General features: G+C 57.0%; 1 protein-coding gene and 2 pseudogenes across 1 annotated transcript; 1 reads left to right on the forward strand and 2 right to left on the reverse strand.

Annotated features, from left to right (window-relative positions):
• The window catches only part of LOC138850340 (sorting nexin-7-like), a 415,797-nt pseudogene that overhangs the window by 296,771 nt on the left and 98,425 nt on the right, over nt 1-20,601 (forward strand).
• LOC138850272 (adenomatous polyposis coli protein 2 pseudogene) lies at nt 6,033-12,077 on the reverse strand (annotated as a pseudogene).
• LOC138850273 (uncharacterized) lies at nt 14,856-20,231 on the reverse strand. The gene is made up of 5 exons (XM_070076731.1): nt 19,882-20,231; nt 19,492-19,752; nt 17,862-18,919; nt 15,421-15,504; nt 14,856-15,290 (listed from the first exon to the last, which is right to left on the reverse strand). The coding sequence occupies exons 1-4, from the start codon at nt 20,229-20,231 to the stop codon at nt 15,467-15,469; spliced, it is 1,707 nt and encodes a 568-aa protein (XP_069932832.1). The 3' UTR covers nt 14,856-15,290; nt 15,421-15,466.

Consider the following 20,601-nt stretch of genomic DNA (forward strand, 5'->3'; position numbering starts at 1 on the left):
GGTGCAGGTCTAATGAATCCTGCAAGGACAGAAGCAGCTTTGCCCCTGGGGAACAGGTCCCCACTGGAGGCGTTTTCAGATGCACACTGAGCTATGGATGGGAATGGGGATTTTGGTGAGGTCTGCAGTGGAAATGAGGAATAGATGTGATTGAAGACCAGGAACAAGGTGAACCTTGTTTGTAAGAGGCAGGGAACTTGGTTTCTGGGATTTTTCTAGAAGGTATAACTTACCAGGAATGAAACTGGACATTAAATGGAGGTGAATTCTCAGCAAAGTGCTGATTCAGGGGCTTGCCTTCTGGCAGTGTTTCAAAAGAATTTATTTGAAAGGGAGAGATACAGACATACTGGGAGAGAGATTGTCAGCTGCTGGGTCAATCCCCAATAGCTAGGGCAGGGTCAGGCCAAAGCCAGGAGCCAGGAGCCAGGAGCTCCTTCCAGATGTGTGTGGGGTCCAAGCAAGTGGTCCAACTGCCGCTTAATTTCCAGGCACCTTAGCATGGAGTTGGATAAGAAGTGGAGCAGCTTGGACTTGAACTGGTGCCCATATGTGATGCTGACAGTGCAGGTGTGGACTTAGGCTTCTATGTCACAGCACTGGCCAATGGCCATCTGACTCTTTATAGTAACGTCCAAAAATAGAATTTAATTTCTGGGAATTCTGAACAAAAAGAAACTAGAATTTTAAGATTTGGAAAGTTGAGTCTATCCATATTACAACAAATGAAATGTGTTCTGGAAGAGAACACCAGGGTGTGGCTAGGCTGTGCCTTGAAAAAGATGCTTGTATGACATGGACAGAATCTGCAGGTTTCACCAAGGGTGAGCGGAATGGTTTTGAAATGAAAGTGGGCTGACGGCCTTCCTGGATGGAGAGAACGGAGTAATGCAGGGCATCAGTTGACAACATGCAGTTTTTGTCAAGAGGAATGAAGGTGACCCTGAAGGGGATTCCAAGATAATCAGGGCTCCTGCATCTGTTACCCAGGCTGACAGGCAAGACAGAAGCCATGGGACACTGCACTGACCAGCAGTAGAGGCTCCGGAAATGTTTGGGATAATGCTGCCACCCTCCTGGGCCCAGATGGCAGAGTTTGAACCAAAGAGAATTATCATGGAGAGGCAGAGACAGAGAGAAGGCCTTCCAATCACTGGTTCACTTCCCAATTGGGAACCATGGCCAGAGCTGGGCCAATCTGAGGCCATAAACCAGTAGTTTTTTCTGTGTCTCCCACATGAGTGCAAGAGTCCAAGGACTTGGACCATCTTCTACTGCCTTCCCAGGCCATAGCAGAGAGCTGGATCAGAGGAGGAGCAACCAGGACTCGAACAGGTGTCCATATAGGATGCCGGCATTGCAGGTGAATGCTTGGGCTAGTAAACCACTGCTCCATCACAAAAACTAGTTGTTTGAGAGGGAGAGACACAGAGAGTACTGCCACCCTCTGTTTCAGTCCTCGAATGTGTGCAACTGCCTGGCTGGACTGGGGCCAAAGTCAGGAGCAGGGAATTCGATCCAGGTCTCCCTGTGTGGGTGGCAGGAACCCAAGTACTTGATGTTCTGGGGACGGGTTGTTCACAGACATGTGTGGGCACCTTTGGGGTTGTATTTCTACTTGTCTGCAGAAGGCCTCCTGCAGAGTTGACCACCTCAGGCTGTTTTGTCCAACCAAGGACATGCTGTTGCCAAACCCCTTCCCATGTGTGATGAATGTCTTACGTTCTGAACACTGAGGGCCCCACATCTGCTTTCTCAGTTTCCCTGGCTCCACCATGTAGGAAGATCTCCATGGACTGGCCATTCTGAAACAGTGACACCAGCTCTTGATGTGAAAGGAGAGACCCAAGGAGCAGGCACTGGGAAAATTCATGCTGGCTCCTGTAACATAATTACAGCCCATCTCAAGATCCTCACAGTGTCCAGGGACAGCAGAACCCTGTCCAAGGGCAGTGTCTAGTTCCTAGGACCAGTGGTGTCACCTGTGCAGCCCGGAGTCTGTCACTCGGGGTGGGCTCAGGTGTCCTCCAATTGGGGGCTGCAGTGCCTGCTGGTCTGTCTGAGTGCACTCGTGCCTTCTTCCTGTCTCCAGTGCCTGGTGCACTGGGTCCCTGAAGATCCTCTGGACAATGACTGTCGCCTTCACACAGTGGATTTCAGACAAGCTCAGCCAGACTCCAATTCTGTTCCCTGCCTAGCAAGAAAGAGAGGGAAGAGGCCAGCAGTTCTCTCTCAGGCAGCTGTGTGCTGAGGGCTCTTCCCCGGCCTCCAGGATTCTCCTGATGAGCATGCCCCTCCCTCCCCCTCTGCACTCCAGGACAGCCACAGAGACACAGGGACTCCATGCCTGCTGTCAGCTGGGTTTCCTCTCCCCCATCCCTCTCCAGGCCCCAGGTCTAACCCAGTCCTGGAGACCACAGGAAAACAACAGGAAAAGCACACTACGTTGCATTTTCTAAGCACCCAGCCCTAGCAGCCTCCATGAAACTGAGGGAAGCTGAGTTTCCCTGTGGGGCACTTGGGGTCACTCCTCCAACTTCTGAGAGGGCTCTCTGGACAGCAGCAGATGAGATGAGCGGGCAGAGGGGGCTCCCAAAGGGCGGATTTGCACCCTGGACCTCACAGGGATGTCTGCACCCTGCACATCGGGTCCCCAGGAAATGCCCTGAGAACATGTAGCAGGCTCTTTTTTTAGAGAACTTTGATTCTTTATTTATTTATTATAATTTTTTTGACAGGCAGAGTGGACAGTGACGGAGTGAGTGAGACAGAGAAAGGTCTTCCTTTTCCGTTGGTTCACCCCGTAATGGCCGCTGCGGCCGGTGCACTGTGCTGATCTGATACCAGGAGCCAGGTGCTTCCTCCTGGTCTCCTATGGGGTGCAGGGCCCAAGCACTTGGGCCACCCTCCACTGCCCTCCCGGGCACAGCAGAGAGCTGGACTGGAAGAGGAGCAACCGGGACAGAATCCGGCCCCCCGACCCGGCCTAGAACCCGGGGTGCCGGCGCTGCAAGTGGAGGATTAGCCTAGTGAGCTGCGGCACCGGCCATAGCAGGCTTTTAAATACAGCCTCCAGCAGGTTCCTCATTCATGGCTCCACCCTGCCTCTGCACTGTGTTCTGTAGCTTCGTCTTTAACAACATTGATTACCGAGCCGGCAGGCAGGGCGGTGCAGTGGGTTAAGTCCCCACGTGTGATCCCAACTCCCCAATCAACACATGTAACAGGGAAATAACGGGACCCATGCTGTGGTTTATGGTACTGGTGACTGGGATCAGGGACTAATCACTTCTTAATCAATACATTTCCGTGAGGAAAGTGAGTGGACGCACATGCGCACACACAAGCTGGAGTTCAGGGCACCACAGCCTGATGGCAACAGCAGCTCAGCGAGGGGCCAGGGCAGAGGGGACACAAAGAGCTCCCCCAGGGCAGCGCTGGTTTCTCCTCCGGACTCTGCTGCTCCCTGAGGATCCGGGCCAGAGAGACCCCGGGAAGAGTGGTCCACGGGCAAGGGAGGAAGGGTCGGGATCCCCAGAGAGAACGGAAGCCGGAGCTCGAGGTGGCAGAGCGATCATTAAATCCACAGAGGGGAAACCCCACACGCCACAGCGCCACGCACCCGCTGCTCCGTCAGCTCCCACACAGCTGGGAAGGGCGGGGACACGGACACGCGGGACAACCCCGCACCAGACCTTGGGCTCCCACAGGCCACGCCCACCGCCGCGCGGCCCGGTGCTTTCCCGCCCTCGGCTAGCCCCGCCCACCCACCCGTTGCCCTCAGCCCCTCACACTGCCCAGGCCCCTTGCCCCGAGGGCGCCATCACGACCCCCAGCCCGGCCTGCAGGCCGCGAGGGCCCTGGGGGCTGCCGCCCCCCTGGGGAACCCGGATGCGGACCTGCTTCAGAAAACAGAGCTGTGGACAATGGAGGACCCCGCGCCAGGGCTCCGGAACGGGACAGCGGTGCGGGGTCACTTGAGGGCCGCCTTCCGGAACCGGAGTCAGAGGAGAAGACAGGGAACCGCGGACGCGGGGCGGACCCCGCGCCGAGGGACAGGGTTCCAGGAGGACGGGCGCCGGCCCCAGGCTCAGGACGCCGCTCCTCGGGAGGAGGATGCGGGAGCCGCGCCCACAGCTCCCGGGAGGGCGGGAAGGGCCCGGTCCCCTGGAGGAGGCCGCGGGGCTGCGGAGCCCGGGCGGCAGGGGGCGCTCTCCGGGACCACAGCCTCCTGGTGTTTGTAACTCCAGGCCTTTCATTCTTACTGTGGTGTTTATTCATTGGAGAGAGAGAATTACAGAGAGGGGAGAGAGAGAGAAAGGTCTTCCATGCTCTGGTTCGCTTTCCAGATGGCCACTACAAGGGGTCTCCCAGGCAGGAGCAGGCCCCAAGCCCTCAGGCCATCTTGCATGGCTTCCCCAGCCCATTAGGAGAGAGCCAGAAGGGAAGAGGGGCAGCCGGGACAGGAACCAGCGCCCATGGGGGAAGCCGGCTCTGCAGGTGGAGGCTTAGCTCACCGGGACACAGCACAGGCCCAGACCACGGCGTTTCCGGTGCTGTGCAGAGAAACTGACTTGAAACTTAGCAGACTCCAGGAGCTAGAATCCTGCTGTCTTTTCTCTTAGAGAGGGGAGGCCTTGCCTCCTGCATGGGGGCTTGTAGTGTATAACTTTGTTGCCTGCAGAAGTCTCTGAGGGTTAAAGTGCAGTTAAGGAAGTGAGGTTAAGGTGGCTGCAGGTCATCCCGCTCTGTCTTGGGCTCAGAGGCTCTGGAGCTGGCGCAGTCACACTAAGGAGAAGAGCCCAGGAGCTGCAGCATGGGGGCGACAGGCCATGCACAGAAGGGCAGGGTCAGGGTGAAGTTGGCACAGCGGGTTAGAGGGGGACCTGTTCACACTTTGGGATTAAGGAGTGAGAACCAGATTTGGGCCGTGCATGCACAGTCAAAAGTTTAAAATTTTTTCCTTTTACAATAGATATACTATACCTATACATAATAGAATATTTGTATATATGGAATCTATATTTGTTTAATTTGAGCCATTCAATTGACACCAGTGTACAGGTAGGTGTACAACCAGGAATTTGAACGTGTAGGTCTTTTTTCCCAACACGTTGTGGAGTCCCCTTCTCCAAGTGGGAGGCACAGACTGTCCATGTTGCAGCTTTCTCACTTCCTGGCAAGGGCAGCCCAACCCCCAGTTTGTAAGAGAGCAGGGGGTGGGGGTGTCGAGAGTTATCTTTACATTCATGGACAAAAACCACTGTCAAAAGTAACGTTATTAAAATAGATTTATTATCCCTGAAAAAAAAGTATGACAGCCTTACTGTTGATTATTTGAAAAACAGCAAAATATCAAATCATCAAAATCATATCATTACAATTGATACCACAAATACTGAAACAAATACTCTATCACACAGCAATCCTTAAAAACATACAAATTAAATGAAAAATCTGGAGCCAGGGCCATGGCACAGTAAATTAATCCTCCACCTGTGATGCCGGCATGCCATATGTGTGCCGGTTTGAGTCCCGGCTGCTTTTCTTCCAATCCAGCTCTCTGCTGCGGCCTGGGAAAGCAGAAGATGGTCCAAGTCCTTGGGCCCCTGCACCCACTTGGGAGACTGGGAAGAAGTTCCTCGCTCCTGGCTTCAGATCAGTGCAGCTCCCGCATTGTGGCCATTTGGGGAGTGAACCAACAGAAGGAAGACCTTTCTTTCTCTCTCTCCCTCTCACTGTCTGTAACTCTACCTCTCAAATAAATAAATAAATAAAATCTTAATCTTTAAAAAAAGAAATATAAAATTTTTTAAAAATTAGTGAAAAATCTCTCTTTGTATACCTCATTGTCACCCCCAATGGAATCAGCATTACTTTTCTGATTTTATTAATACATATCTAAATATACATTTCAGGGGATTCATTTATAGAAATCAAGCCACAATATTTGGCTTAGTTATTTGACAATAAGGAAACAAAGCTATTGCTATTGTCTGTGTGTGTGTGTGTGTCCAAACTCATGTTGAAAATCAGTCCTCCAGAGCAGACCCCAGGGACAGGAGGGAGTCGGACTGGGAGGAGGCCTCGCAGGGGGGCCGCCGCGGCCGCCTGGTGCAGCCACGTGACCATGGAGTTGGTGCCTTCCTGGATGGCGGGCTACTCCATGCTGTCCAGGTCGGTGGCCCGGTATGAGCTGGCCGCCTCCTGGCTGCAGTCCCGGGGTGCCGCTGCAGGCCACTCATTCTGCCTGGCAGCCCGGGCCTTGCGGCAGTGAGGACCAGAGGCCGGAGACCGGTGCCTGGGCATGGCTGAGCCTATGCAGTGGTGCAGGAGCGCCTCCTCAGAGCGCGGGCTGGGGGAGCTGTTGTGTCCACCTCCCCGGCGCTGGGCCTGGGGGACCATGGGCTCCCGGCCTCCCAGGTGGCTGGCCGGCCACTCATAGGGCTCGGGCTCACTGAGCGAGCTGGCTGAGAAGCTCAGGGAGTAGCAAGGTGGGGTCTCGTTGGAGATCACCCGGGGCTGGGCCTGGGGGTGCAGCTGGGCCTGAGCAGCCGCCTTGGCTGGAGCCCTGGCCTCCTTCCCGCCCCGCTTCAGAGCCCGCGGGATGGCGGATGGTCACCGCGGGGGCGGCCCCATCAGAGTCCTAGAAGCAGTACCTGGCCTCCTCGGTGGGTGTCCTGAGGCACAGGGACTGCCCCCCTTCGCCCCAAGTCCAGTCCAAATGGGCACTTGGGAGCCGGACCAGGGGCAGCTCCAGCCCGCCCCGGCTCCTGCCCGTGCCTCGGGCCTGCTCCGGGCTCCAGCTGGTGCCCCTGGCCTTGAGCTGGTGCCCCGAGACCTGGCTAGAGGGGGCCGTGAGGCCGGGGGGCTCCTGCCTGTCCAGGCAGCCTTGGGGCTGCTCCCTGGGGGGCCCTTGCAGGGTCTCGTCGCTGAGGGACACGACGCTGGAGAAGCTGACCAGCGTGCCCTCCACCGAGTCAGTGCACGAGTCGTCTTCCAGGGCACCAGCTTGTAGACAGGGACGGGCAGCACCCGGTGGCCAGGCACCAGCGCCGAGGCCACTTTGCAGAGTCACGCGGGCACTGCGGCCCCTAGGCACTCCCGCAGCAGCTCCAGCTCCTGGTCCGCGGCCATGTGGTTGCAGGAGCCTGTGGGCGCCGGCCCCTCCTGGCATCCAGCGACTTCTCCCCAGCAGCGCCCGGCGCCACCTCCACCCCTGCCAGTGCCATGGTTGGGGCAGGTGGGCGGCAGCAGCTGCATGGCCATGTCCTGCTGCTAGGAGTGCTCGTGCAGGGCAAGCGTGCTGAGGCTGGAGGCGCAGAATTTCTCGTCTGGCTTCTCCACGGTGAAGCCGTCTGGGTGGCATGGTCTGCCCGGGGCTGTCGGGCAGCTCGCTGGGGCTCACTGTGCTGCTGCCCAGCCCACTGCAGGGGTCACTGGGGATGGAGCTGGCAATGGACAGGCTCTGGAAGCTGCCCAGGGAGCTCACAGAGATGCAGCGGCTCAGGACCAGCGGTATCTCCTGCACACAATTCTCGGAAGAACTGGATGGCGTGGCATCCTCCATGCCCAGGCCTTGGCCGCGGCCACGCTGGGGCTCCAGGATGGCCATGGGCAGGGAGGAGGGCCCTCCAGGCCCCACCCAGCTCTGCCTCTTTGGGGCTGGCCTCCTCCAGGCCTTCGAGGGAGGAGTTGCTGTCCAGGTCTCCAGCCTCGCAGGGTCCCGGGCGTCTGGCGGAGGACAGCGAGGACAGCAAGCTGCAGCGGGACAGTGAGAAGGGCCCCTCCTGTGCTACCAGCCTCTGGGGGCAGCCGGCCAGCGCCCAGCTTCTCGGGCACCTGGCTCAGGCCCTCCGCTGGCAGCCAGGCCTGCTTCCAGGCAGCGGGGGTGTGTGCCTTGGGGCCATGGGGGGGCCCCCACGCCTGCCCTACCCTTGGCCTCCAGCAGCAGCGCGTGCTGATAGGTGGGTGACAGCTTGATGGTGTGCACAGGGGCGTCGGCGCTGGCGGCATCCCGGGTGGGCCCCTCGGCCTGGCTGCCCCCCCGGGTCGAGGTCGAGCCAAGCTGGCTGCAGCTGCCCGCCCAGGAGCTCCTCGCGGTGCTTGGCCAGTGGACAGGGTTGCATGTGCTCCCGCGGGCAGTAGCTGGTGCTGCCACTGTTAAAGCTGTCCTTGGACATGCTGGCATGGGCCGCCTGGAGCCAGAGCAGGGCATGCACCCAGCCCCCTACCTCTGGCCGGCTGCTCTCGGGGCCGCGGCAGAAGGAGCAGGACTGCGCCCGGCCCTCCCTAGGCGCCTCCTGCCCGGGGTCCCCGGAGCTGAGGCTGAAGCTGTCGGTCAACGAGGTGTGCAAGGCCCAGATGTCCTCCACCAGACAGATGATCCACGCCAGCGCCAGCGCCAGCGCCAGCTTGGCCTTGGCCTTGGCTGCCACGGCCACCTCGCCGCCCACCTCCTTCTCAGGCTCCAGGCCGCGGCGGACTGGCTGGGCGCAGGCCAGCACCTGGCCCTGCAGGAAGGGGCTGCCCAGGAAGAACAGCACGGCCGGGCTGGCGGGCTTGGGGTGGCGGCAGACAGGGATGGTGCCTCGTCGTCATTGAAGCAGCCCGAGTTGGAGGCATAGTCAGTCCAGGTGCCGCAGGGGCAGCAGCGGCCTCTTGGCGGTGGCCTCGGCGGCCTTGGGCAGGGCCTGCATCTCCAGGTGGCTGAGCGCCAGGGGCCAGGCGTCGGGCTCCGCCTCCAGCGCCCCTGCTTGCCCACGTAGAGGCTGGGCACGCAGGTGCCGGGGGACACGGCCTTGGCGGCGCCTGGTGCTTGGCAGGCCGGTGGGCCAGCAGGTTGCACAGGGAGGCGGCGCTGCCCATGGCGATCATCTTGTGCCTGGAGTGCACCAGGTTGCGCAGCATGCCCACGGCGCCCAGGTCCCACAGCAGCTCCTGGTCCTGTGCGCTGCGGGCCCACAGGTTCCAGAGCATGCCGCACGCGTTGCTCACAATGGTCAGGCTGTGCGAGGTCAGGTGCTGCAGCAGCGTCTGCAGGCAGCTGTGGTCCCGGAGCAGGGTTGGGCGTGGCCGAAACAGACGGCCCCGCCCCGCCCTCTGGGATAGGGAGGCCAGTGCAGAGGGCCCAGCCCCACGCTCCTGGGATTGGGCGGCCAGAGCAGAAGGCTATGGCATGCCCTCTGGGGATTGGGCGGCAGTTGTGGGCATTTGGGGGCGTGGACTAGCAGGTGGGAGTGGTGTTGTGTGTTTCTCAAATAAATTTTAAATAAAAAAAAAAAAAAGGCCAGCGCCATGGCTCACTAGGCTAATCCTTTGTCTCCGGCGCTGGCACCCCGAGTTCTAGTCCCGGTTGGGGCGCCGGATTCTGTCCCAGTTGCTCCTCTTCCAGTCCAGCTCTCTGCTGTGGCCCGGGAGTGCAGTGGAGGATGGCCCCAGTGCTTGGGCCCTGCACCCACATGGGAGACCAGGAGGAAGCACCTGGCTCCTGGCTTTGGATTGGCGCAGCGCGCTGGCAATAGCGACCATTTGGGGGGTGAACCAACGGAAGAAAGACCTTTCTCTCTCTCTCTCTCTCACTGTCTAACTCTGCCTGTCTAAAAAAGAAAAAGAAAAAAAAATTAGTCCTCAATGTTACATGGTATTTGAGGTGAGGATCTTTGGGAGGTCATTAGGATTAGATGAGGTATGGGAGTGGGGTTCCTGGGTTTGCATTAGTGCCTTTATAAGAAAAGCAGGAGAGACCAAAGCTCATACACTTTCTCTGTCTCAACATGAGCTGCCCTGCTCAACTTCAGGACTCTGCAGAGAGTTCCTTTCCAACCAGAAAGCTCCCATCAGATGCAGCCCCCAACTTTGGGCTTCCCAGTCTCCAAGAAATGGATTTCTTTTCTTAATAAATTATCCAGTCTGTGGTATTGGGTTACAGTAACAGAAAACAAATACAGCCACCAGTTTCCTTAAAGCCTCAAAAGAACACCAGGGAGGGCAGTTTTCCTGGTTGTCCAGAGATGCTTTGAACAATAATTCTGACTGAATTCTTCTCCCCTCTGCAGACTCACCTTCCTCGTGATGCTGGACACACTGGTGACCTGGGATGCTAGAGATGGTCACCCCAGAGAGGCTGCTCATACTGGGCATGGTGACATGGGTCATACTGGGACACTGGTCTCACTGCTCATGCCGGGGATGGTAACACTGGGGATCCAGAATCATTCCGGGGACACTGGTCACGAGGGGCTACTGCTCACACTGATCATGATGCTGATAACACTTGGGGTTTGCATGAGTCAGAAATTTTTTGTAGTTTAGTCATCCAATTCTGTGTTTTTCAGAAATGCATGTATTTTACCCTAATGTGAATACAGACCATTTTACTGGGTCGTCTTTTGATGCTGCATTCAACATCAAGTTCTTGGCAGAAGACAGAATGTGGTTAATTTACAGGGCTACCTCTGGATGATAGAGACTCCAACTGTCAAGAGCATTTTGATTGTTAGTTTTGAGTCTTTAATGTCTTCAGATGTCGATGTATTTGCTCATTCTGTGCCTCTCTGACTTATGGACCACCTAGCTCTTTGCTCTCTACTAATTGATGATTGCAATGAAGCACTTGATCATGTTCATTACTACAAGTACTCAACATGCTCATTGGTAGACTCACAAAAAAAGGGGAGTGATTTTTTTCAAAAAAGTGAATATTCAAATCAAACTAGATTTTTCCTAATAATTTCTGAAGTGCATTTACAACACATACCTCACAATTTCATATTCATATATAAACATTTTCTAAAATATTTGTTTATTTTCATTTTATTTGAGAGAGAGAGATGAATATATAGAGAGAAGCAGAGTGCTGCTGGTTCACTCCCCAAATGCTCATGACAGCCAGGGCTGGGTCAGGCTGAAGCCAGGAGTTTAGAACTCAATCCAAGTTCCCCACATGGGTGGCAGGGGCCCAAGTACTATCGCCATCACCTGATGCCTCCCAGCATGCACCTTATCAGGAAGCTGGATTGGAAGCAAAGGATCCAGGACCCGAATCAGGCGTTCCTATATTGGATGCCTGTGTCCCAAGTGGCATCCCAGCTGTTGTGCCATTTAACCTCACCTTTCCCCAATAAATGAGTTCTTTGGGGACAGGTAGTTGCATTAGAGCTCATTCTTTTAAAGTGTCTACATACTGAATAATTATTTACTGATCAATCCCAAACCTAGTGTGTTCTTACATTTTCTCTAGCCATTCTGCTTCACTCTCCTATTACTATCTCAGATAACCAATAGATTTCCATCAATAGTAGCTACTTGAATGAAGGGACAAAGACTCACATCTGCAGGGCTGGCACTGTGGCACAGCAGGTTAATCCTCAATGCTGGCATCCCATACTGGAGCCCTGGTTCAAGTTCTCACTGCTACACCTCTGCTCTACTTCCCTGCCACTGGGCCCAGGTAAGCAGCAGCACTGACCAAAGTATTTGGGCCCCTGTTACCCATGTGGGAGACCTGGATGAGTTCCTGACTCTTAGCGTTGGCTTCAGCCTGGCCCAGCCCTGGCCACTGCAGCCATCTGGGGAGTGAACCATTGGGTGGAAGAGCTCTGTATCTCCATCTCTCCCTCTCTCTTTCTAATTCTGCCTTACAAACAAATAAAATAAGTCTTAAAAAAACAGCTTGTACTTGGGAAGTGTGGTTTCAGGAGATTTTTCAGGCTAAAGCAATGTGATGTTAAAATGCATGATGGGTCACAAGAATCTGATGGAGTAATCAGGATATTCAAACTAGAAATAGTCTGACACATTGGTTCCACTATGCAAGGGTGAGAATAAAAATGTGCCTGCAAACTTAGACAAGTCTGATTGTTCTGTAGCTGTGGCAATAAAGATCCGTGTTCATTGTTTAAACCTCTCTAAATGATCAAGGACAATGCAGTTCTATGAATACACATTTGCCAAACTAAATTGTTGGTGTCAGCACTCACTTGTGAAAGTCAGCCCATCAGGGCAGACTGACCACTGAACTGTACCTCTGAGCACCAATAGCCAGCAGCACTCTCACCCGTGGAGCCACACTTCATGGTGATGCAAGCTCACTCCCCCTCTGAACATCCTTTAGTCCCTGAGCACCACGCTGCCCCAAGCAGTCATGGATGATCAGCATTCTGCTATGCTCTGAGGGGCTGTATCTGCAAGCAGAGTATCCTCTTGTAACGCTAAGGCTTAACCATAGCTGTGTCTTTTTATCTCAGATCCTCAACAGTGGTCATTCTGGAGATTCTACTGAGACCATTCGCTGACTCACCATAGACTGCTTGGAACACAGCTGCATTGACTGGGCCCTAAACTCCAGTTGCCCAATGGATCTGCAGTCAGTAATTTGACTGGTAATTTGACTTCTGACTAGTTCCACTGGGCTCTTGATGCTCAGTGTATTTTACTATCTCAGAGTTGTGACTGTCTTGGTTCTTATTATGTCACCAAGGCAGAACACTTGAGACTAGATAATCATAAAGGGAAAAAGTTGGGGCCGGTTCTGTGGCAGAGCAGGTAAGGCAGCCGCCTGCAGTGCCGGCTTCTCATATGGGCACCAGTTCTAGTCTCAGCTGCTCCACTTCTGATTCAGCTCTCTACTATGGCCTAGGAAAGCAGCAGAAGATGGCCCAAGTCCTTGGGCCCCTGCACCCACGTGGAAGACACGGAAAAAGCTCCTGGCTCCTGGCTTCGGTTCAGCACAGCTCTGGCCATTGTGGCCATCTAGGGAGTGAGCCAGTGATTGAAGACCTCTCTCTCTCTCTCTCTCTGTATCTGCCTCTGCCTCTCTGTAACTCTTTCAAGTAAAGAAATAAAGTCTTAAAAAATAAAGGGAAGAAATTTATTAAGCTCATGGTTCTAGGGACTAGAAGTTTAAGATGCAGTTGTTTATGTATACAAAGTCTTAATGTGATAGGTTTTTGTCTGATAATTGTAAAGGGAGTCATTCTAGAAGGCATAGGTTAGATGGGCATCCAAGCCACGCCAAGCCAAGTCTGAGGGCTAATGAATTGAGGATCACTAGACCAGTGACAAATGTGTGTCAAAGCAATTGGTGGAATTTTGTTTTAGAATCACACAGAACTCTTGTATGGGAAATCCTGACTGGTCACTTTGTGAAAGCAGGCCACTTAGTTCAGCCTGTTTTCCAGCTCAACTGATGGTTGCATTGGTTGGGGACCCTAAGGCACTGTGCACAAACACAAACTGTTGACTAACCAGAGTGACCTGTTGGTTTATCTGTGTGAAAGTCTCTTCTCCTTTAAGAAATAGCTAACTGTTTGCACTTTTCATGACAACTACCAGCAGTTTGTTTTACTTACTGAGAAATTTCTGACAAATGAAAATCAAAGTTAACTTATTTTAGAGAATCTCTCAAAAAATAGGAAGCAAACCCCAAGAGAGCTGGTTAAGCCATCACCTCTGATGACAGAATCCACATGAGCCCATTTGAGTCTTGTGCCTGAAAAAGTAGCAGAGAGTGGTCCAAGTCCTTTGGCCCTGCCACCTACATGGGAGAACTGGATGGCATTCCAGCTCCAGGCTTCAGCTTGGCTGAGCCCTGGCCATTGCAGCCATTTTGGGAGTGAACCAGCAGATGGAAGATCTCTCCCTCTCTAACTCTGCCTTTCAAATAAATAAATAAATCTTGATATCTCAAAGGCTTTGCAAGCTTCTGAACCCTACCCTCCTTGCATTTCTCTGTCTTGTGTTATTTCTATTCAGCTTTATCTGACTATGTGAACTAACCTTCCTTTGGGGTTTCTCTGGAAAATGCAATCATCTTGCAAAATTGCCAAGCAAAAAATCAGGGGGATAGGGCAGATGTGTCTGCCAGCTCCTCGGTGCTCATGGTGTGTGGGCAGAGACAGCCACTCTAAGGCGAGGCTGTGTAACTGCAGAGACAATGGTCAGACATAGGACCTACCTCCTGGTGACATGGATAAAGTGTCTGAGGAAGATCTGTGCAGGAGGTGACACGTGAGTAGCGACCATATGGAAGATGAACGGGAAGAGCAGTCAGGTGAAGAGTGGCTTGTGCAAAGGCCCTGAGGCAGCCCACACATAGCTGACCTGCCCCCATAACTCGGGCCCATCTTGGCTGCCCATGAACGGGGGCACAGCTAGTGTAAGGCTGGTATGGGTGTTATTTGAGCAGAGCTTTGAGTAAGGAAAGAGAGCTCCCAGCATTCCCTGTGCAGAAGAGGACTTTTCATGGAGAGTGGGCAGATCCTGGTCCCTGTGTTAACCCAGAGCTCAGACTTCATTTGCTTTTGAAGCTGTCTTGGGTCATTTGTTTGAAAGACAGAGTGACACACACAGAGAGAGAGAGAGAGAGAGAGAGGGAGAGGTCTTCCATCCACTGGTTCACTCCCCAAGCGGCCCCATCGGACAGGGCTGAGCCAGGCCGAAGCCAGGAGCTTCTTCCGGGTCTCCCATGTGGGTGCAGGGCCCCAGCACTCAGGCTGTCTTCCGCTGCTTTCCCAGCCATCTGCATGGGAAGTGGAGCAGCCGGGACTCAAACTGGTGCCCATGGTGCAAGTGGCAACCCATGCCGGCTCCGGGACAGGGAAGGCGTGTTTTAGTCTTTTCTCCTTCTCCTTCTCCCCCTCTCCCTCCTCCTCTTCCTCTCCTTCCCTCTCCCCCTGATTCAAGATTTTATTTATTTGAGAGGTACACTTACAATGAGAGGGAGAGAGAGAGATCTTCCATCTGCTGTATGGCCTCTGCATTCCAAAATAAAGCCCTAGATATCCTCAAAAAGAAAAAAAAAATTCATGTATGGTCTCAGGAGATGACCTATATTATCATTTCTAAATTGTAGCCTCAATTATTTTGTGGTAAAAAATACAAACAGCAGAGAGGTGGTCAGCAGGGAGGTTAGTAGTACAAGGGGCTGTTGTGAAGTCTTGTTCTACGTATCTCCAGCTCTCTCCAGAAAAGACAACCTGGGCAAAGCACCCAAATATCCATTGCCTTCACCAAGTCCAGCCTACATATTGCATGGGGCGATTGTACCCATCATTAAGAGATTCCAGATAACTCACTTTTTAAAAAGTTTTATTCATTTTGAAAGTCGGAGTTACAGAGAAAGAAGGAGAAACAGAGATCTTCCATCCATGTGTTCACTCCTCAGATGGCTGCAACCAGGAAGGCTGGGCCCGGGGAAAGCTGAGGGCTCATCCAGGTCTCCCACCTGAGGGACAGGGGCCAAACACTTGGGCATCTTCTGCTGCTCTTCCCATTATCAGGGAGCTGGACTGAAAGAGAGGCAGCCATAAACAAACTGGCAATTAACATGGAATGCCAGCATTGCAGGTGGGAGGTTTACCCACTCTGCCACAATGGGGCCCCAGTACTCACTGTTTACATCTCATGATTAACAAGCACCTGATTCCACTGTGTTTGCAGGAAAGCGAGGGCGGGAATGAAGTAGTCACCAGGCTTTCACTGTGGATAGGATTGTTGGAAATGCTGGAAGCAAGAGAAAACCACACGTCACACACTCAAGGTCAAGCAGAGGAGGGAGGGTAATAATCCAAAGAATGGATTCTAAAATAGACTAAAAAATAATAAAAGGACTAGAAATGGAGAGTATACTCATTATAGAGGCATGACAAGGATTCTGGTATAAGTAAATCTGGGAGAGAAATGAGCAAGTATAATCATGGACTTGGAAAAATGTTCTACTTGTGGCGGATGGTGTCTGAAGCTGGCTTTCAAGTATGCTTTGTGTCTGAATGTGTGAAAATTACGCAGGAATCTGGTCATGAAGCACCAAGAGGGCCTAACTTAAGGTGTTTCTGTTGTGTTCTGAAAGACGTGAGGGACACCTGTAGGGTTTTACTTTCTTAACTGGCACTGTTACATTATAGAAGGTGCTTAAACAGAAACTAAATGAACAAAACTAAGATTTTTTTTTTTTTGCGTTTCTTCCTTTATTTAAAAAAAATCATCTGGGGGCACGTGAGCAGCCTCCCGTGGCAGGGGTCGTGGGGCGAGGTGGGGGCGGGGGCTCGGCTATGTACAGGTGGGCACCGCTCTTGGTCTGGCCGCAGCCTCGGCCCGCACCCGGCCCCGGGGTCAAAGGTGCCACCCTGGGCATGGGCTACGTGGCCACAGCCACGGCCATGACCATGGCCACAGCGGCCATGGCCAGCCTCTGCCTGGGGGCTCTGGGTGACCAAGGGTGCCCTCCTGGAGGGGCCCCATGCTAGGTATAGAAGACCTCGGGGCTCGGGGGGCTGAGGCCCACCTGCCCACCCTGGGCGGGGTCCCCAGAGCCGGCACCACTAGATGTAGATAACCTTGGGGCCCAGGGAGCTTGGGGGCACTGTGCTAGGTGCAGACGACCTCGGGGCCCAGGGGACTCTGGGGACCGAGGCTGCCTCCCCACTTCGTGGGCCCTGCTAGGTGTAGAAGATGAACTCGGGGATCTGGCCATCCTCCACCGAGGTGCCGCAAAACTAAGTTTTATATCTGCAAATGCACAGGAGTTTTTTTCAGTCTGGATGCTGGGGTTCAAGGCCAAGGCTCCAGCGGACTCTGAGGAGGGCGCAGCCATGTCCTCTCCCCCGTGAGTCCCACCACTTATCACCTCACAGTCCCACCCCCTGGGGGGTGAGGGCTTCAACCTGACACTGGGTGTCAGCCCAGTGCCTCCCCTGCCAGATGAGCCAAGGGTACTTGCCCCCTGGGGTGGGAGGGGCCAAGCAGGTCGGGTGTCTGCACCCCAGCAGCCAAGCTCTGATGGCCTCCCAGTGATGGACAGGGCAGGGCACCGGGGTGGGGAGGACAAGGGCAGAGACACGGCTGCCCAGCCCCTCGGCACCTGCCCTCACCTCACTGCCTGGGCACTGACCGGAACCTGGCCCCATCCCTGGCTCCTCGCACCATTAGGCCATTTTTGTGGAGCCCACGAGCACACGGTGGACACAGAAGGATGACCGTGGACACTGGAGGAGAAACTTGGTGAAAACGGTGCCCCAGGAAACTTCGCCAAGGCCTCCTGGGAGCTTCTGAGTGGGGAGGCAGAGAGGAGAGAGGCGGTGGAGCTCCCCCACCACTGTGGACTCCCAGTCCCCTCATCCTCACAGTGGGAGGCACTGTCCCTGTAGTCCCTGTCCTTGCGGTCAGAGCCCAGCAGGTACTGGGGTGCTGGGAGGGCCCATAGGGGATGGGGGTGGGGCTGCTGACCCTGGGGGCCACTTCTGCTGCTTGGGGTGGGACAGGTGCCTACCAGGAGGTGAGCGGCGGGGGTGCTGTGGCTCACGCCCAAGGGAGGAGCAGGCAGAGACTGGGGCAGGTGGCCCAGGAGGGGGTTTGGGGTCTGGTCTGCCAGCACCTCTCATGCATGCTGCAGCATGGGCAGAGACAGGGCATGGCTGGGCTCCCCCGCCTGCCTGGGAGGGGTCTCCATGCTCCTTGGCAGGAAGCAAGAGCCTGCCTGGATGGTTAGTCCCCAGCTGTCTCCAGATCCAGGGAAGTACCAAGCAGGGTCCCCTCAGGATTTGCAGGCTCACTGGGACCCCCATGGCCTGAGACAGGGAGCAGCACCGTGAGTGACTTCCAGGAAAGCACTCAGCAGCAGCCCTCAGACTCAGGCCAGGGTGAAGGTGGGAGGCAGCTTCGGACCCAAAGAGGGGCTTCCAGGCACAGCGTGAGGGCGTGGCCTGGTCCTGTGCAGCCAGGGGGAGACCTGGGCTGCTGCTTCAGCCTCCCAGCTCTAGGTGCGCACCAGAGTCCCCAGCCTCAGGACGACCCTCCCAGGAAGCTGTCCCTTTACTCCCGGGGTCAAAAAGACGGAGGCTGGTCATTCCACTGGGACCCACCCTGGCGCCGGGCACCTCCTGATCTGGGGCGCTGCGCGGGCGATACCCCGAGGCTGAAGATGACGGGCTCCCGTGGCTGGGTCAGTGCAGTCGGCAGCCCGAGTCCACCCCTCTCTGGGCTCTGGCCTTCAGCTGCTTCAGGCCGCGGTGGCCGGAGATCTCTCTGGGCTGCTGTCCAGGCTTCCACGTGGCGTTGCTGCTCCAGGCAGCGCTGCCCTTGGTGCAAGAATGGGCGGACGGTGGGTGTCCGGCACGGCTGCCCCCACAGGCTGCTCTGGGCAGGGGCAGGTGCCAGCGTGAGGGCCTGGCTGAAGGGCGCAGCGGCCCCCACCTCGTCCCCCAGGCTCAGCAGCAGGCGGCCCTGGTAGCAGAGGTCCTCCGCCCACCGCGGGAGGTCCCCATCGCCTGCACCCTCCTGGAGCAGTTGGTCCAGGTCCCTGAGGGCTAGGTTGCATTCCCGCAGCTGGGCCAGGCAGGTGGCACACAGGCACAGGTGGCAGGTGCCCCCACCACCGGCCAGCACGGCCAAGGAGCAGAAGCCCAGCGCCTGCGGAGGCCCCCTGTGTCCAGGAGGGCATTGGCTTCCTGGGCAGCGGCCTGCACAGAGGAAGGAGGGAAGGAGGGAGGGAGGGAGGGAGGGAGCCTGGGTAGGCCCAGCCAGCTCCCAGCGCCGCCCACCTCTGGGGCCCCCTCCCCGCGCTCCCTGCCATCCCAGCTGGCTCTGCAGCCCCTCCCACTGGCCCTGCACAGGCTGTCCCCGCCCCCTGGACAGCGGCCCACCGGCCTCCGCCCCGACAGTGAGAGAGAGAGAGAGACAGAGAGAAAGGTCTTCCTTTGTTGTTGGTTCACCCTCCAATGGCCGCCGCGGCCGTCGCACCGCGCTGATCCGATGGCAGGAGCCAGGTGCTTCTCCTGGTCTCCCATGGGGTGCAGGGCCCAGGCACTTGGGCCATCCTCCACTGCACTCCCGGGCCACAGCAGAGAGCTGGCTTGGAAGAGGGGCAACCAGGACAGAATCCGGCACCCCGACCGGGATAGAACCCGGTGTGCCGACGCCCCTAGGCAGAGGATTAGCCTAGTGAGCCGCTGCGCCAGCCCTCAGCCCCTTTCTACTCCCAGGGTCACACCCGGCCTGGCTGCATGGTCAGGGAGGCGGGCCTCATCGCGGGGCGTTTCCGGCGGGAGGCCCCGCCCCGTCGGCCCTCCGACTGCTCCGCGCTTCCTTCTTCGCGCTGGGCCCCGCCCCCGTCCCATCCTCGCGCGTAGGCCCCGCCCCCGCGGGCCAGGCACCACCTCGGGCTTGCAGAGCGGAGCCCCTCCCCCTTCTCTGCTTCAGGGTCAGGCCCCGCCCCACCCGCGGGGCATTCTAGGCCACAGGCCCCGCCTTCACCGCGGGCGTTCCCGTTGGCATGCCCCGCCCCCTCGGCCCTCCCACTGAGCCGCGCTTCCTTCTTTAAGCTGGGCCCAGACCCCGTCCCATCCTCGCGCGCAGGCCCCGCCCCCGCGGGCCAGGCCCCTCCCCCTCGCCTCTCGGAGCCCCGCCCCCTGCCCACCTCAGGGTCAGGCCCCGCCCACTTCTCACTCCTTGCTGGGAAGCCTCGCCTGCACTAGGGCCATACCCTTCTCCTACTCTGCGGCTTTCTCCCCCGAGCGCAGCGTCTCCGCACCGCCCCCAGCGTTCCGCGGGAGCCCCCCAGCCCTCTCCCAACCCGGGCTCCGCTTACCCAGGGCCCCAGCTCCGGCGCAGCGGGCTGTCTGGCGACTCAGCATGGACTGGCCAGCAGGGACGCGCGGCTCGGAGGCTGGCCCAGACCCAAGCGCGCACGCGAGCTGTGGACGAGTGGTGCAGGGGCTGGGGCCGCAGGCGGGGCAGGACGCGCGGTGCCCGGGGCTACTGGGGGGCACGTGGGGGGGGGGCGGCGGAATTCCCAGGCGCCGCCCGTCTGCGCGCCCATTGGCCCGCTCGCCGCGGTGACATCATCAAGGCAGGGGAACAGGAAACCCCCGCGCGACACGTGACCCAGGGGCGGGCCGGTCCGGAAGGGGAGGCGGGGCGCTGCAGAGGGGCCGAGGGGGCTTCGCCCGCCGCCCATTGCCGGCAGAGACACTTGAGGCCATGAGCCTGGCGCTTCTCCGGCCCGGGGCTTCACAGCCGCTGTCCGTGGTGGTACAAGCGTAGGCTGGGCACGGGCTCTGGGACTTGCGCCCGCCCCTGGTGGTCTCCAGTGCCAGGACCACAGCTGTGCATGGCCATGGGCGGGCCCCCGGGAGCACAGGGACATCAGTGACATCTGGGAACCGTGCGCCCAGCTTCTGAGCACAGGGGCTACCCGGGGGCCCGCACATAGGGCAAGCGCCCGCATTCCGCATGGGGCATTTGGGTGTTCCAGCTCTTCACTGCGTTGTCCTGGCAGACAGAGTGACCCAGCCTAGGCTGACCGAGCCCCGTGTGAGCCGTCGCCTGCCCTGGACCCTGGGCACAGCACTCCCCAGGCCGGCCCAGCAGTGGCGAGGAAGCCAGCAGGAAGGAGGCGGCCACACTGGCCCCCTCCGCTGGCCTGTGGGCTCCCTGCCAGGCTCCACCGGGAGCCTGGGGGGCCTCAGCACAAAAGCCTCCTTCCTTGGCTGCAGGGCCCCGCCCTCGGAGTGCAGGCCAGGGCGCTCACCCTTGAAGGGGGGGCCTGGCCAGGCACTTGTGCCCCAGGGGTCGGGTCCCAGCCCAGGGGTGCCCACAGTTCAC

The sequence above is a fragment of the Oryctolagus cuniculus genome, chromosome 7 (genome assembly GCF_964237555.1).
Source record: "Oryctolagus cuniculus chromosome 7, mOryCun1.1, whole genome shotgun sequence".
Lineage (NCBI taxonomy): Eukaryota > Metazoa > Chordata > Mammalia > Lagomorpha > Leporidae > Oryctolagus > Oryctolagus cuniculus.